Raw genomic sequence first — 16,506 nt, forward strand, 5'->3', positions numbered from 1 at the left:
AGTTGTTTATTTCCCCTCACATTATCTTAAGTTTAACTTTTGTATTATGTTAGAATAAATTAAATTAATTTAGATAATGTGACGTTGTTGTGTTCATCTGTAAGTGTTCCGGCTGCCGCTATCAGAACTGATATTGATAAAAGTTTGCGCAGTCAGCTCGCTCAACAATGCATGATAATCATTAATCAAGAAAACCGAGAAATGGAAGGACTGACAACTCTTGTGCGACCACAACATAAATTCAATGTTGGAAGTCTTCAAAGATATCTGGCTTTCGAGTCAAAAGTGTCAAATAGTGACAGTTTTACTGTCAGGCAGTACAGGTAATGTAGTTCAACTTGTAAAAAGTTTAGCTAACTGATAGTATGTTGATGAGATTCTGCTGTCTTTCCAGTGCTGGTCAGTCAAACCCAACATTCCTAATCGAGACACCTACAAAAAGCTTTGTCCTCAGGAAGAGACCTCCAGGTGAGCTGCTGCCTGGTGCTCACAAGGTAAAGTTTTCCTGGATTATTACTTGACTCGTACTTCTTGAAATTGTACAACAAAGTTGCAAGTTACCTATCACCTACAAAAGTGTTGTAAAGAAACACTTTTGTATTGCCAGTTTTCCCAGCAGGGGGAGTAGCTGAATTTGGGTAGTTATTTGGCATTCTCATAGTCTGAGGGAATGTCAGAATTGTTTGTGTGAACACCACACTTGACAGAAATACGACAGCATTTTAAATGACTGCTAAATTTATAGGTGGTAACATAATGATAAATGATTAAATCTGCTGTTTTTTTATGTGTCGAGGGAAGAAAACAAAAAACAAAAAAGAACACTGAAATTTGGTACTTGTAAATGTTGGAGACTATCAAAACAGACGTTTTCAAGGCCATTTGATTAAACCTATATCATAGAAAAGTATAATATAATATACATTGAAGTGTAAATGTTGATTGATACTTTTTCCTCCTACATAAAAATCTAAAGACTAGTTTAAACCAGAAATTAAGTGGGATTAATGTTCTGGAAGACATCAATCTCCGTTTTCCCAGTAATTAGAAATGACAGCACTTTCACAGAATGGTCATGTAAATTTACAGTTTTGTGTCTGTTTCTATTTAGGAAAATATATTACAGACTTGTGGGATCTGTGAAATGACTGGTTACCATGACTTTGACTTTGTGCGCAGGTGGACAGGGAGTATCGGGTGCAGAAAGCTCTCTTCTCTGCTGGTTTCCCTGTGCCTCAACCCCTCCTGCACTGCACCAATGTTGAAGTTATTGGAACCGAATTCTACTTAATGGAACATGTGACGGTAAGTCTGTGCAGCCATGTCAAAATCATATGACTCTTAAGTAACCAGTCCCTGCATCTAATTTGCAATTGTTTTGCTTGATGTTGGAATTATTACGTATGTCTTTACTTGATGATGTTCTGGTCTATTATTTAAATAAGATTCACAGGCTCTAGTTCTAAATCTGTTGTTGTTCATCTATCTGTGCTGAACAGGGACGTATATTCAGGGATCCCCGTCTCCCTGGAGTGAGTCCAGCAGAGAGAACTGCTTTGTACGTTGCTGCAGTGGAAGTGTTGGCGAAGTTGCATTCACTGGACCTGACCTCACTGAGCCTTGATGGGTTCGGTAGAGGGCCAGGTTACTGCAAGAGACAAGTGAGATAAAATTCTGCACTACAAAAAAAAAAAAAAAAATAAAAAATCAATGAGATGAAATCAAAAAATGATTAATCCCTTGAGGGATAGGATTACATTGATAACATTTGTATTATATAACAAATGTGAAAATGTAGCATCAAGACATGTCCCTTCATCTTGAAAGGTGTCCACCTGGACAAAGCAGTACATTGCAACAGCCCACAGAGACATTCCAGGGATGAATGAACTCTCAGATTGGTTGATGAACAATTTACCAGAGAACGATGATGAAGTGACGCTCGTCCATGGAGATTTCCGATTGGATAATTTGATATTTCACCCAACTGAGGTAGAATTTATGTGACCATTGTTCTTGCTGCTATGTTGCATTTGTTTGGAATGACCTCATAGTGAGTGTTTGATGTTATAAGGCACGTGTGGTCGCAGTGTTGGACTGGGAGCTGTCTACCACAGGAAACCCACTGGTAGACCTGGCCTACTTCCTGTTGCCTCACTATTGGCCCACAGATTGTAACATTTTCAGCACAATGGGCAGTTTGAAAGGAGTTGAAGGTAATTTCACCACTTGAACAACATTAATGTGTTGAATTGATTGGATTCATGAATTGATTCTCTGTTTTCTAATATCTAGTGTGATGATTATTTTATAAATGACATGTATCTGCTAACTAACAGTCTATACTTGTTCCTCACTGTGTAGGTGTTCCAGCTGTTGGCGATCTGATCTCCATTTACCGCAGGTGTCGGGGGATTTTGTCTCCTTTGCCAAAGTTGAATTTTTACTTGGTTCTGTCTGTTTTTAAAATGGCAGCAATTGCCCAGGTTTGTACCAAGTTAATGTACCATTTAGACTTGTATATACATTGGGATTTAAATATACAGAGGTGTGTAGTACATATTGTATAATGGTATGCTTCAAATATCAAATCTTGGATTGATGTCATTTTCCTGACTAAAAATGGATGCAGAGTAATTTCTCACTTTTATTTTATTTTTTTTTTTACCAGGGGATCTACGCTCGCCACTTGCTTGGTAATGCCAGTGCACCCAATGCTGCTCAGTTTGGACAGAGTGTGGAGCCCACTGCTGAAATAGGCTTGCAGTTTACAAAAAGGTTAACTGCAGTTACGAAATTATTTTTTACTAGCAAATATCATTTGGTATAATTATTTACAGCCAATATATACTGGCATAAAAACATTCTAATAAAAACATATTTTTTTTCTTGGCCAGAGAGCTAATTGAGTCCACCTGCTGACTTATCTTTAGCCAACAACTAGTTGGAATTTGGCCCCCAGCAGCCGTTGCCAGTATTCCCTGCTGATTTCAAATGTGTTTTTATGCCAGGCTTCCTACAGGTCCAACAAAAGAAAGACTGTTTCTTCAAACAGCTAAAGGCCAGGGTGTTCTCCAGCAAGTCAAAGACTTCATGCGACAATACGCTCTTCCTGCTCAGGAGGTCAGTTCTGAGAAGCTGCCAAGAACAGAGGAGATTTGTTTCCCCTGATTGGACTTTTAACTCTAACATGAGTAAATTTGAAAAAGCAGTTTATTCATGATGTTTATTAATGCATTAGAGTAAGAAACAGCAATTCTGCTGATAGTATAAACTGTACTGCATGCAGAATTTTCACTGTTGAATGGACATCATAGACTTTTTTTTTTACAGCAGCAAAATATCAAACAAATATCTGTCTAAAAATATTAATCAACATACTAAAACTGATCAAAAAGTGATAAAGCAGAGACAGTTGATGATAACATTGTTAAAATCTACACATCATAGAGACAAGGCTGCTAAATCACAATCATTTCTAGTCTTGAGAGTGATGCTATCATGGAATTTATGACCTGTCTTCCAAATCTCATTAGTGATCTTTTTTTGTGTGTTTTGTTTTGTTCTCCACTAGGAAGTTACAGAGTACTACAGAAAACACGCTCAGTCTCCACAGAGGTGGCACACCCCCAAAATAATAGAGGATCTAAAGGTCTGTAGGAATAATGTTTTGTCACTGTTAAACCAGAGTTACGTTTCTCAAAATAAGAAAAGGGACAAAAATCTAGATTCAGTCATGTGATAAAGTTTTCTAAAAGTCACATAACAATGCATTGAGTTTAGTAACCTTATTTGTTTAGTTAATACTTGTAAACTGTGCATCTCCATACTTCTTTGCTACACAACAATGCTTTATTAACAGATTTTCTGTCTGTGCTCATCCATTCTAACAGCTGAAGCTCAGCTTGGCATTCGTAGTCTGCTTGGTGGAAGCATTGGCATGATTTGCACATTCTGTGTGTGTGTTTAGGTGAAAGCCAGGCAGGCAGGGCTGTGGAACTTGTTTCTACCAGCTGTCAGTGGACTGACCCAGGTGGATTATGCCTTTATAGCAGAAGAAACTGGACGCTGCCTCTTTGCACCTGATATCTTTAACTGTCAGGCACCTGGTAAGACATCCTAAAATGGTGTCCAATTTTTAGATAATATAGGTACCTTAAACTTGATCTTGCTCTTTTCATATCTTTTAGTCTCTTTGATGTTGTGGTTAACATCTTCTATGGTCAGGTTGAATTGTTTGCAATTGTCACCTTATTCTTTCTTATTGTTAATCGAACCAACATGCAACATTTTTTAGTTTATGTACTGAATTATGAAGACATATTGTGACGCTTCTCCACAGATACAGGAAATATGGAGGTGCTTCATATGTTTGGCAGTGAGGAGCAGAAGAAGAAATGGCTGGAGCCTCTGCTCAGAGGAGAGATCCGCTCCTGCTTCTGTATGACAGGTATTTCCCTGACCACATCGCGAGGAACTGCAAAAAGAAACACCCCAATTCCCCAAAGCCAATACAAGTATTTCCATTGAAAAAAAAAGCATTGAAGGAAAGAATGTGAACATTTGAGCGAGCAGCTGGGTTACGTTCAGCACTGATACTGCTACTGATGTAAAAAAAACCTGTTTGAAAGCATGATCTGCCAGCAGCAGCAAACACGGGTTCAGGATGACTAATTTCTCCCTGTTGTGTATCCTTTGCTTTTCACGCTGCCAGGAAACGGCAACGTACTGTGATTGCAGAGGTGATTACAGTGGTTGCAAACATCCCTGTGGTTTTTGTAAATGCACATGGTGATTAGTAGTGTTTTGGGGATCTCTTTTGTCAGCAGTTCTCTTAGTTTTTGACACTGGATGATAATAAGCAGAAATTTCCATCTTTTAACAGTTTGTACTTCTAACTTTTATTTAACTGCTGTTTTTAAAAAAGGAAAATGGTTTCTGTGCACATTATATTAACAGCTATGCTTGTGGTTTAAGCTGGAATCCGAACAGGGCGTAAGACAAAGGCAGGGGACTTCAGATGTAAAACTTGTTAGAGCTGCTTTGCTGATTTTCTTTGTGTAAAATTCATATATTGTCTCCCACTCCCCAGAGCCTGATGTTGCCTCTAGTGATGCAACCAACATGGAGTGCAGCCTTCGCAGGGACAAAGACAGTTATATCATAAATGGCAAAAAGTGGTGGAGCAGTGGTGAGTACGTGAAATGTCATCTAATCCTGAGCTCTCCTGAACACTTCTTTTAGGACTAAAAATACTTTCAAGGACTCTATAAACAATTAATGAGTCGTTTTATTAGCAATAACTAGAGTTGCTTTTAACTGGTTTGAAAGGGAAAAACCTATAAACTATGGGATGTTTTTAAAAAGAGAGTCAACTGAAAATGTTATTGTCCACCCATGTGTTTCTCTAAAAGGAAGCTCATATGTGAACAAGATGTTAGGGTAGCAAAACCCTAAAGAGATGCATACTAACCCAAACTGCCAGCATATGGGTAATAAAAAAGCTCAGATGACTCATCCAATAATCATTATATAGTCTAAACATTTTTAATGATCTTGAAAATCTTGAATCAATTTATTTTCACAAAATATGGCTTTGGCTTTACAGGACATGGAACCAGGATAAGGTCATGGATTACACCCACAATACATAATCAGTGTACGTCACTAAACTGACATTGTATCTCTAAAATGACTCATTATGAGTCATTCAAGTGAAAAGAAAACAAAAGCCTACGCATTAAATTCTTATACAGATGTATGTGTGAATGACCCCAAAAGCATTACACTTCATTCCATTTGCTGTATGTCTCCATTCTGTGTGAGATTGTATTCTTTTGGTTATCAGTGCAGTTTGCACTGTTTTAATTAGGTCTAAACGTGGCCGTGAAAAGAGAAATAATATAGTGAAACAAACATGCAAGTGTTTTACGTTCAAATATTGTTGTTAAAATGTTCAAATTTAATGACAATTATTCAGAAATCCATGAAATGGTAGTAGTTTGGGGGGATTATTATGTACTTCATCCAGTTCTGTGTATTCAAAGATATTGCTAAAGTTTCTTCTTACATATGTGGTTTTTTTTGCCAGGTTAAAAGCAGGGAAAAAAAAGGGAAATATGCAGGAAGATCTTTCTTGCAGCTACATTTCTTCTTTCAAATTACTGTTATTAAAGCAGTTCATGGTTTTTGCTTGTCACACATCTGCGGTTTTTCTCTTCTTTCTTAACTTTTTTTCTCCTGAAAGTGAAATTTCCATCAATACAAAGAATCTTCTGGGTTTGTGAAAAGATCATCTGCCAACATGAGTCTATCTTTCTGTTAGGAAAGAATGTGGGTGTGCTGATGACCATTTTCATTCTTTATGTGACCTGTGGTTACTTTTGTAGCAGAACATGTTCACGAGGGTTTTTTTTCCATTGATTGTCTTACTGTTACAGCAAATGTGACAGTTTTCACTTCACTTCATTAAACTTTATAAGTCATTGAGGGTCCATTTTAGGGGCATAGTGGAACAGCAAGAAGGAAGGCGTCATGATTTCAAGCAGAGAAAACTAACAGAAGAGCAATCACATGTACGTAATGTAAGAAAACTAAATAGTCATTTACTCTGAGACATAAACATTGTAAAATATATACAAGGGATGAATTCTCAGGAGCAGAACAGCTTTGGGGGCAAAGATGGGCCTCCTCCTTTTTTTGTGTCTTGCAGCTAGGGCAGCGGCATCTGGAGAGGATCCACTCAAAGGCTGGATGGAGTGGGTGTGAAGAGTCTTCGGTTATCCTAGCTGCTAGTTATGTATGTTTTTAATCAAGTTACCATTTCCGTTTTAAGTATCTCCAGATAAGCGATGGCAGCAGTAATTCTCCACCTACATGCCAGAAAGAGCGGAAAGATGAAGGAAAAATATGTTTTCTGTGAATCTTTAAACCAGCTTAGAAATATTACATTTCTCGTACTTTACGTCAAGCTATTTTTAACGAATGAAAATTAAGAAAATGCAGTTTTGGAAAATAATGGTGGGCAATTTTGTCGCAGTAGTGAATCTTTTATTTTATGCTATATATCATATTTACGCAGCAGATGGCTACATGCTATAAAAAAAATAAATAAATATAAACATCCAAAAACTAATTAGAATGTCTGTTATCCATATGCATGGAAAAAGTATGGGGTTTTTCTCATTACCTTTCCTCATTTTCTCCACGTTGTTGACAGCAAAGACCCATTTGCTACATGGGAGGGTGTGTAGCCATTGCCAGGGCTGTTCTGTGGTGTGGAAACTATAAAAGCCTGTCCCATGGGCATGATAATACGGTAAAATTATTCCCAGACCTGCTATCTTTTATCTTTATCCTTGAGGCACCCTTGCTTTGCATTCACTCGCATATAAACCAGTAAAAACATGACAGCCAATATTAGTAGTCTGAACCATACCATATCTTTCAGACTAAAAAAGTTTTTCAAGTCCGACAGATCTTGTGACTTGTTATACTTTTCTTTCCTCCAAGGCATGTTTTTTCATCCAGTTATCATCCTTCACTGTTAAGGATATTCGTCATGTACGTCTGGGATAGATTGTAATGTCAAAGCGTGCTCTTAAGGCAGATTCCTGTAACACCTTATTGATGTGCAGTGCTGTCTGCACACTAGAGCCAGTCTACTCATCTCATTGCTGTGTTTTATAAGGTAAAATACCAAATATATTTACTTCATAGTCACTTTTCAAGGCCCTTGGGTGATTCAAGAATGTGTTCTTCTTTGTTTATCTGTTTTGTCTGATGATAAACAATGCACTGTTTGTTTCTCCGTCCCTAGTTGTGCCTCTGCTTGGAAATGATTGACGTTTGAGCCTAGTCGAACAAACCTGGTTTACATCCATTTGTAAAGCATTAAAGTGAAAATAAAGTAGATTTATAGCCACCGCACATGGAGAGAATGGTAAACAGCAAGATTCTTTTGTTTATAAATATCTGTAGGAGGTATCTGTGTTGGATGTGTTCAGGAAGTTTTGCCAAACCAAACTGAACCCTCTTTAGTTGGAGTGTTAATAAGCCTGCAAAAACCTTTAATTAATGGAGTGTGACCATCTATAATGCTGAGCCAAGATTTGATATGCACTGACTGAAGTGTGAGATTAGCGTGGTACAATGTTACATGACAGCACTGGATAATTGAGAAGAAGAAGGAAAAAAAAAAAAAAAAACTGGAAGAAACTTTTCTGTAAATCATTTTCTCTGTCAAGCCCATATTATTGAAATAAACAAGGATAAATGGATGAAAAATGGCAGTTATGCTTTAAGCTTCTCTAAGGAACATGACGCTTTGGTGTTTACTAGTCTGATACCATGAAAAGGTCCTTCCTGCTGTTTGCCATTCTGTCTTTGTTTGCCAAATGTTTTTCGACTCAATGGGTCACCCACTGTGCAACCAAACCATCCGTCATCTCAACCCAAAGCCACGGGATGTAATAAAATGAGATGCAGATGATGTCTTGGAAGACAGCGCAGATTGTAAAGCTGAATTGGATTTGTTGTGAAAAACTAAAGTTGTGTTCTGAACAGCTTGAGATTCAGCTGCATTTAATTGCGACAGATGCTCATCACTGAAAGCTTTGTTCTTTTATTTAAGAAAATACATAATTTATACAAAATACTTCAGTACATATTAAGTCGATGTACATGTTTTAGCTTAATGCGTGCATATTGGTATCTGGGTTGTATAATAGTAAATGTATGTAAATACTTGTACAGTACATGCACATGCAATATTATGTGTGCATATAATAGATAAATGCTGGAGTCTTAGATAGTGAATGTGCTGGTATCTTGGTCTTCTGAACCAGACTGGGACTGATTCTGACTGGGCGTGTGGAGCGCAATCTCCACTGCTGGTTCCTCATTGACTTGCCTCGAGTGTCTCCCAAGTTGCTGTCCAAGGTGCTTAGCAGCTTTTAGGACGTGACCTCTGAAAGAAGACCCAATGAAGGCGTAGAGGATGGGGTTAATGCAGGCGTGGGTAAGCGCCAGGCTCTCTGTCACCTGCAGAGCATGATCCAGGCTTTTGCTGACGTCACAGTCGGTTACAAGGACATAAATGATGTCCATCGCCCTGCACAGCTTGACCACATTGAAGGGCAACTGAGTAAGCAGGAATACAGCCACCACAGCCAGGAGGACCCGCAGAGCACGCCACTTCCGTTCTCTCCGTACCCCTGTAGCTTTACTCAGCGCCCGCCCCACCCAGAAGTAGCACGTCACCATGACCAGAAAAGGAAGGAGGAATCGTAGGATCACCTCCAGCAGCTCAAAGGCAGCTTTTGCAGGTTGAGCCATCCAGTTTGGATAGATGGGTATGCAGCTAGTTCTGTGATGAGTGTGTTTCACTGTGGAGAAGATAAGTTCAGGGAGGCCTAGAATGCTGGCTAATACCCACAGCACACCACATATCAGGAGCCATTGCAGCTTCACTTGTTGGGCTGTCCCAGCTCTACCTGTCGGATTTCGGGCTACAGCCTGATACCGATCCACACTGATACACGCCAGCAGCAACATGCCACAGCCAAAGTTGGTACTGTAGAGGAAGGATGTGAGCTTACAGGCTGCTTCACCCAACTTCCAGCCATGGACGGCATCAGCAGCCCAGAATGGAAGGGTGAAGAGAAGCAGCAGATCTGAAATAGCCAGGTTCAAGATGCACACATCTGTAAGGGTTCGGAGTCTCAGCCGTGATGAGTAGACCACCACAACCAGAGCATTCCCAGCCAGGCCCACCACAAGAACCAGGGCGTATATGATGGGGAGGAAGATGCCACCAAAAGAACGCACAGTTGCTTTGTCACAGACTGTGTGCTCAATATCAAATTCATAGTCACTGTCATTGTAGCTGGAGTCATCATCATATTGGTCCATTTTTGTCTGCACAGAAAAAAAATGAGAGTATACGTAAGAGAAGACTTCTGTTTTATTTTAAACAAGAAAGTTTCTCACTGCTTTTTTTTGTTTTTCGTTCAGTGATAAAATACCCAGAGAAATATGAAGCGGCAACTCTGTCAGTGTGTTGCTTCAAAGGAATCTCTCCTGCATTGCTTCCTTAATGGCTTAAGCCATGTCTGTCTGAATTGTGTGTGTGTGTGTGTTTGCTGAACTACAACAATTACAGCTCTGAAGGGGGAGCAGACGAGACTTGGACAACATCTAATTACCTACTGAATTGAGTTAGTTTGTATGCTGCAGGATGCTAAGTGAAACACAGACTTCAGGAAATTGCAGCTTCTGATTTATTAAGCCTTTAATCACAGGAAAATAAATAATATAATATTTAAATCATTTTTTTCTCAAATCTCTTTTACTTAATGAAGATTTTAAAGTTCAAGTTTGTTGTTCTTTTATTATATATTGTTGCCTGCAGAAGTAAGTCAAGAATGAAAAGACATGTGCAGTATAGGTTAAGGATGGCTCACAGTTGCATGGTCTTGTGCCAGATTCAGATCCAGGATGTTGGTTTAACTGTGTTTGGTATGTGCTTGTTCAACAGGACACCCTACTGATGTGAGACTTTGATTTAGTTTGGTCTACGTCAGCTCCCCAACTGTTAATTTCTGGGAGAGATAGTATTTATTCTCTATGAAACTGGTTAAGAAGCACTCATCTCACATTATTCAAATATATATGATGTTTTTGCATTTAATTTTACATTTAATTTACTTTAATTTCAATTACCTGGAAAAAAAAGGCTAAATGTGACATGATTAATAACATTTCTGGTGAAGGAATAATATAATATTCATGAAGTATTCTACAGGATGTCAGGATCATTTTGGCCGATTAAACCTGTTGCCAAGATGACAAAAAGTTATTTTTGGGAGGAGCAGTTACTTAAACAGATGTTCATAGGAATTTTCAGAAATATGTCAAGTATTCACTGCTGTCAACAGCTGCGTCTCATCAGTAACAAGTTTTAACAAGCTGCAGTGTTTTTATAGTGTTTGTTTAGGTTTTCACCACCCAAATGTTGGAAAAAAAACATCTGATTTAATCTGATGGGTTAATTTATTTTGGATCTTAAAAATAGATCTTAAAACAGCATTGATCTCTTTAAGGTGTTTTTTTTTTTTTTTAGAAGCAGAGGGTTTTTAAGCTTGAATAGAGACGGTACATGAAGTTAAAAAAGTTTGAGCAAAGTAATTGTGACAAGTGCTGCAGACTGGACTGCAGTCGGTGCTTTTACTTCTTATTTAGATCAATCATATTATTGCTTAGAAGATTAAAAAAAAAAAAAAAAACAGAAAGAGGAGCTTTGCATTGAGACTCACTCACACAGTAGTGTTGGCAAGATCCACTTATCATTACCTCAATTTTAGATATCATATAATAAAAAATCCAAAGCAGGACTTTGACTGAGTCTAACAGTAAAGTGAACCTTTGACTGTCTAAACAGCAAAGCAAAAGACGCATCGTGTTTATAATGTCCAAGACAGGATTATTGATTTAGACCTTGCAGCTTAAATGTTTAAAAACTAAAAGGTGAAGACAATATTTCACTTAGTAAACAACTCTGTCTGCTCGTAGTTTTGTAATGAGAATGTACAAAAGCATAAAGTTTCTTACCGTCTTTCTGTTTTTGAGAGATATTAATTCCTTGTTATTCACACGGAAACTGTAGTGAGTCCTAAGGAGACATGTTATATGTGCTCCAGGACTGAAGTGACTAATCCTTCTTCAGCCCATCCCACTCCTTTGCTGGTAACAGGAGCATGTCGCCTCTCCACGTAGCTCTGAATACATTTGTGTGGTGTGTGTATGTGTGTGTGTATGTGTGCATGCACTCCATTTGAATGTGAAGCTTCCAGGATTGAAGTTTTAAATGAAAATGTGTTTACTGTCTTTATATGTTGTGTGATACAAAGTTAAGTTATTTTTTCTTTTCAGTCTTTTCAGATAAAATATAAACTTACTGAGTCGGTCAGGCGGGGAGTGCCATGGTGGCTGCCCTTTGTTTGCACGTGGGAAAAACGGAAAGCATAAAATAACATCTGATATGGATAAGCTTTCCTTCAACCACAGAGCTTACAGTAATTAGAGTTGTTTGCTAGAAGTTACTCATTATTATTAACTGGTCTCACTGTTCTTAATGCAGATCTGGTTCTGTTCTACAGGCAATTTGAATTTACATTTACATACAATATTATACTTTAATTTGCCTTTTTTTCTGTTCTTTTGAAAAGCATTTTCTTATTTCCACTTGCTCAGAAGAGGCCAACTAGTTTTCAGCATTCCTTAGGTTTACATTCTTTCTTGTATTTATAAATATTTAGCTAAAAACAAAACAAGCTATTCCCGAAAGAGAAGTTAAATAAATAGTCAGATAGATTTTAAATATGCTCAAAAAATGTAGGCGGTGCTTGAGGTGGAGGTGATCCGATTATTTATTTGTCAAAATGACCACTTGTTGTTTTTGTTGTTTTTTGTATGTTTTTAAAGTATGGCTCATTGTTTCTTTGTTTTCTCTCCTTGAAAAATCAACAACATGCCATATTTAAATGCCACCGTCAAGGTAATTACTGAGCTGGCAATTTTCCGCTTTATTCCGGTTGGAATGAGACTTGTATGGGCATGATGGCAGGCCTTACTTTGTATTGCATACCATGTGACTTCTGACTTATGTAAAGGTTCACAGGAAAACATGACCTGCCCTTGAGCCAAACAGGCTTTCCTAGATGTGGTGTATGGGTGGAGCCGCTGTAAATTTCACACCAGTTACAATGTGGGCACAAGAGCTTAATGTTTCTGTGAATTTTTACAGTAATACTTTAAAGACTAAACATCTGCCAGACTGACATTGTTGGATGTATTCTCACAGACTCATGCTGTAAATATTCAAAAACTACTTAAACTTGTTGCTGACTGGTGTCCATATGTGTCCTCCTTAGGGGACGTTTTTTCCAGCTGGACAAATATATAAACAGGAAGGCAGACCACTGGTCAACCCATGTTTTCTTAAGGTGGCATCTGAAAGTGCACTTCATTCAGGGAAATTTCTGAAAATCCTATATTTGGACATTTTTAAAATTCTGTGGTTTTAAGGTGCAAAATAAAACACTATTTTTAAAATACAACATTTATCCAAATGCACACACAAAAAAGGAGAATAAAATCATAACTACTTATAGCAGGAAACCGCAAAAGGAACGTTAGAAGAAACTCTGGAGATGAAAACTATTAAACAGAAAATATCAAAGAAATTAAATGATCCAAAAAATAATACAATGGAAAAAAAATAGATGGATAGATAGTACTTTATTAACCCCAGCAGCAGCCATCAGATTAAAATAAAGAACGGATATATAAGAAAAAATTGTAAACATATAGAGAAATAGAAAATAAACAATATATAAAAAGGGAAGCCCAAAAAAAAAACACACAAATAAATAAAATAGCTACACACACAGACTGTATATAAATATGTTTATGGATTGTTGGGTATTTTTGGGTAAATATGACGAGATGATGATCACCTCTCACACATGGAGAAGTTATTGTACAGAGTTATTGTGAAAGGAAGGAATGATTTCCTGAAACTGAAAATAAAACACACACACACACACACACATAAAAAATAGATATGAGTGCTTTGAAAACCCAGCGAAACAAAAAGCAACAAAACGTAATAACAAGAGGAAACAACTATCGAACAAAAAACACAATAAAACAGAGATCCCTAAAAATGGATCCCTCCACAGTTTCTGAGTTTGTGTCGCATCTGGTTAAAGAACATTTACAGAATGACCCCTACATGATGTTGCCCTCTTGTGGCAGTTTTTTTTTTTTTAAATCTTTTTTAAAAAATTGTAAAACCTCTTATAAAATCTTATAACTTTTTAGAATCTCAAGCAAACGTGATCTGTTTCTAATAAACTGAAATTCTAAGAATCTAATTAAGGAAATGTAAATCAGCCTGTTTTTTTTTTTTTTTTTTTCTTTCCCTGCCATCAATCTGTCATCTGCCCTATCCAAGTTTTCCATGCAACAGCATACGCCATTTCCAGGCACATACGGGTCATAGAATGGTTAAGGACAGACTGTAGAGTTTGTCTTTCATTGTTATATTCCAGTGCAGAGCAACTAGACATGAACGTACATTTCTGTTATCCACAGGTGCAGGAAATCCCAAATGTAAAGTGGCCATTGTGATGTGCAGGAGCAACCCTGCGGATGTCAGCAGCAGGTCGGTGGTCAGTCCTGGCCTGATGAACTTCTGTGGAGCATCACTCTTTTGTTTTATATAAACTGCATGTGCAGCTTTGCATTTAACTTGAGGATATTTTGCCCATTCAACTTCCTCAGTGCGGCTGTTGGTGGACTTTGCCTTGGGACACAGCGTACTTCCTTGTATGCACTTTTAAGCCTTGTGTCTCTACATGTTACTGTAGAAAAAAGTAAAAACGTTTGATGTTGACATGTAATTGGCACTAATCTGTTCATCAGTTACCAGCTACAAGTGTTTGTCAAGTTATTAATGAACCGAAGTAAGAACCACACCTAAAATATGTGAACCCAATAATCAGCGTTGTTGGCAAAGAATAGAGTGAACATTCCCACACAGAGTAGCAGCTGTAACGTGTGTTATATTTAGAAACAGCTTGACCAAATGACTTTTGTATCAGTATGTTCCATTACGGTTCATTTTTTAGAGCTTTGGTTTGTTTCTTAGGTACGGCCTACACAGTATGATCCTCGTACCAATGGACACACCAGGTGTAAAGCTCATCAGACCCGTCACTGTGTTCGGACAGGATGGTAAGGATGCCGTCGTTACATCTCTATGAGCTTTTCCTGTTTTTCCAGAATATTGTCCTTTTGTGCACAGCCATGAAAATTGAGCTTTCCTGACCTGTTATTTCCTGTTTCTGAACTCAGATGCCATCCACGGTGGCCACTTTGAAGTGCACTTTGAAAATGTGTGTGTCCCTGTATCCAACATTATTTTAGGTAAAAGCTCTTCTTTGCTTTTCACATAACTGTTATCACATTAGAAACACATGCAACATCCATAAATATATGAAATTTGGACTAGAAATTGATACTGGTTTGACAATTGCTTGGTTACTAGGGCAGAACTATCATGTCCTTCTGTTGACCATTCGTAACGTGTTTTTGTTGTCTTGGATTTCTGTCCCATCTTTTATGTTCCCAGGAGAGGGCAGGGGATTTGAGATTGCTCAGGGGCGTCTGGGGCCGGGCAGGTTACACCACTGCATGAGAGCTGTTGGCTTAGCTGAGCTGGCTCTGGAGCTGCTTTGCCAGCGAGCCAATTCCAGGAGCACTTTTGGGAAAAAACTGTATCGGCATGTGAGCAAGTTGCCCTCCTCTAGCTACACTTGTTTCAGACCTGTGGTATTATGTATTGAACGTTTTCCCGCTGCTGACATCTAGTGGTTAAATTTTCAGATACAGCTGAATCTACTATTAAATTTTTTGTAATATTTGTTGTATCTAGGAAGTTATTGCTCACTGGATAGCAGAGTGTCGTCTGATGATAGAGCAGACCCGCTTGCTGACTCTCTCTGCTGCTCAAGCTCTGGATACACTGGGAAGCCAGGCTGCTCGCAAGCAGGTAAAGGTTGAAGTTTTTTTTTGTTGTTGTAACACTTTTCAGCATTTAGTTGTAGAAAATATTATGATTATTGTTTTTTTTTTTTTTATACAGAAGTACTGCAGGCCTCTTGGCTGCTTGTGAAAGAGATTATAATTTCAGTTGGCTCTTAACTGGTTAAATTAAGGTGGAATTGGGAGCATGATTACATCAAGGCTGTTTGTTTTTTTTCCCCCTAGATGACAGCTAACCATCATCTATAGAAAATGTAAACTCTGCATGGACATATTGGCTTATTGTATTTCTGCTCCTTAGATTGCTATGATTAAAGTGGCAGCAGCCAGGATGGCCTGTAAGGTGGTGGACTATGCCATTCAGGTGTATGGAGGTGCAGGAGTGTCTGAAGACTTCCCTCTTGCACAGATGTAAGTTCATTTTTCTCCTACAATTAGTTTAAAATTGATCTTTCCTCCTAACAATAGAATTACATTTTTCAGGTACTCGTATGCACGAACTCTGCGGATCGCGGACGGACCAGATGAGGTGCACCTCTCCACCATAGCATACTTGGAACTGAAGGATCAGCTAATGAGGGTTCAGGCTAAGCTTTAATTGTCAAATCTGACAGCTACATTACACTGTTAAAAGTAAATTTCTAAATCAAAACTTAACAGGTATTTTATCACTAAATAGGTGAGGAAAAATGCTTTCATTCATTGCAATAAAACCTATTTTCTGAGGGATTATACACACCAATACTTCATATGACTCTTAAAATTTAAGATCTAATTTCTGTCTGCATTAAGATTTGTTGTGATCTCTGGTAAAATTTGGGTGGTCTTAAGCTAGTTTTAATCACCACACACATGCAACCTTGAGACCTTTCTCTTTTCTTTGTTGTGCAGGCCTCA

General features: G+C 38.1%; 2 protein-coding genes across 2 annotated transcripts; one reads left to right on the top strand and one right to left on the bottom strand.

Annotated features, from left to right (window-relative positions):
* Nucleotides 1-123: 123 nt before the first annotated feature.
* On the top strand, nucleotides 124-16,347 carry acad11 (acyl-CoA dehydrogenase family, member 11). The gene is made up of 20 exons (XM_041967869.1): nucleotides 124-323; nucleotides 395-494; nucleotides 1,180-1,305; nucleotides 1,500-1,661; nucleotides 1,828-1,992; nucleotides 2,075-2,216; nucleotides 2,365-2,486; nucleotides 2,672-2,778; nucleotides 3,012-3,123; nucleotides 3,575-3,652; nucleotides 3,971-4,109; nucleotides 4,343-4,450; nucleotides 5,093-5,191; nucleotides 14,158-14,227; nucleotides 14,714-14,799; nucleotides 14,920-14,991; nucleotides 15,197-15,351; nucleotides 15,500-15,616; nucleotides 15,911-16,020; nucleotides 16,093-16,347. Exons 1-20 carry the CDS (start codon nucleotides 172-174, stop codon nucleotides 16,205-16,207), a joined length of 2,337 nt encoding a protein of 778 aa, XP_041823803.1. The 5' UTR covers nucleotides 124-171; the 3' UTR covers nucleotides 16,208-16,347.
* ackr4b (atypical chemokine receptor 4b) lies at nucleotides 8,608-12,040 on the bottom strand. Its single transcript, XM_041967873.1, has 2 exons — nucleotides 11,611-12,040; nucleotides 8,608-9,918 (listed from the first exon to the last, which is right to left on the bottom strand). Exon 2 carries the CDS (start codon nucleotides 9,910-9,912, stop codon nucleotides 8,806-8,808), a length of 1,107 nt encoding a protein of 368 aa, XP_041823807.1. The 5' UTR covers nucleotides 9,913-9,918; nucleotides 11,611-12,040; the 3' UTR covers nucleotides 8,608-8,805.
* Nucleotides 16,348-16,506: the final 159 nt, after the last annotated feature.

Source organism: Melanotaenia boesemani, chromosome 18 (genome assembly GCF_017639745.1).
Source record: "Melanotaenia boesemani isolate fMelBoe1 chromosome 18, fMelBoe1.pri, whole genome shotgun sequence".
Lineage (NCBI taxonomy): Eukaryota > Metazoa > Chordata > Actinopteri > Atheriniformes > Melanotaeniidae > Melanotaenia > Melanotaenia boesemani.

Bases quoted from the DNA above. Each gene is read 5' to 3' on its own strand.
- acad11 (XM_041967869.1), top strand. From the start codon at position 172: ATGATAATCATTAATCAAGAAAACCGAGAAATGGAAGGACTGACAACT. The intron at 1,662-1,827 runs GTGAGATAAAAT...TCATCTTGAAAG, and splicing joins CAGGTTACTGCAAGAGACAA to GTGTCCACCTGGACAAAGCA. The intron at 3,124-3,574 runs GTCAGTTCTGAG...GTTCTCCACTAG, and splicing joins ACGCTCTTCCTGCTCAGGAG to GAAGTTACAGAGTACTACAG.
- ackr4b (XM_041967873.1), bottom strand. From the start codon at position 9,912: ATGGACCAATATGATGATGACTCCAGCTACAATGACAGTGACTATGAA.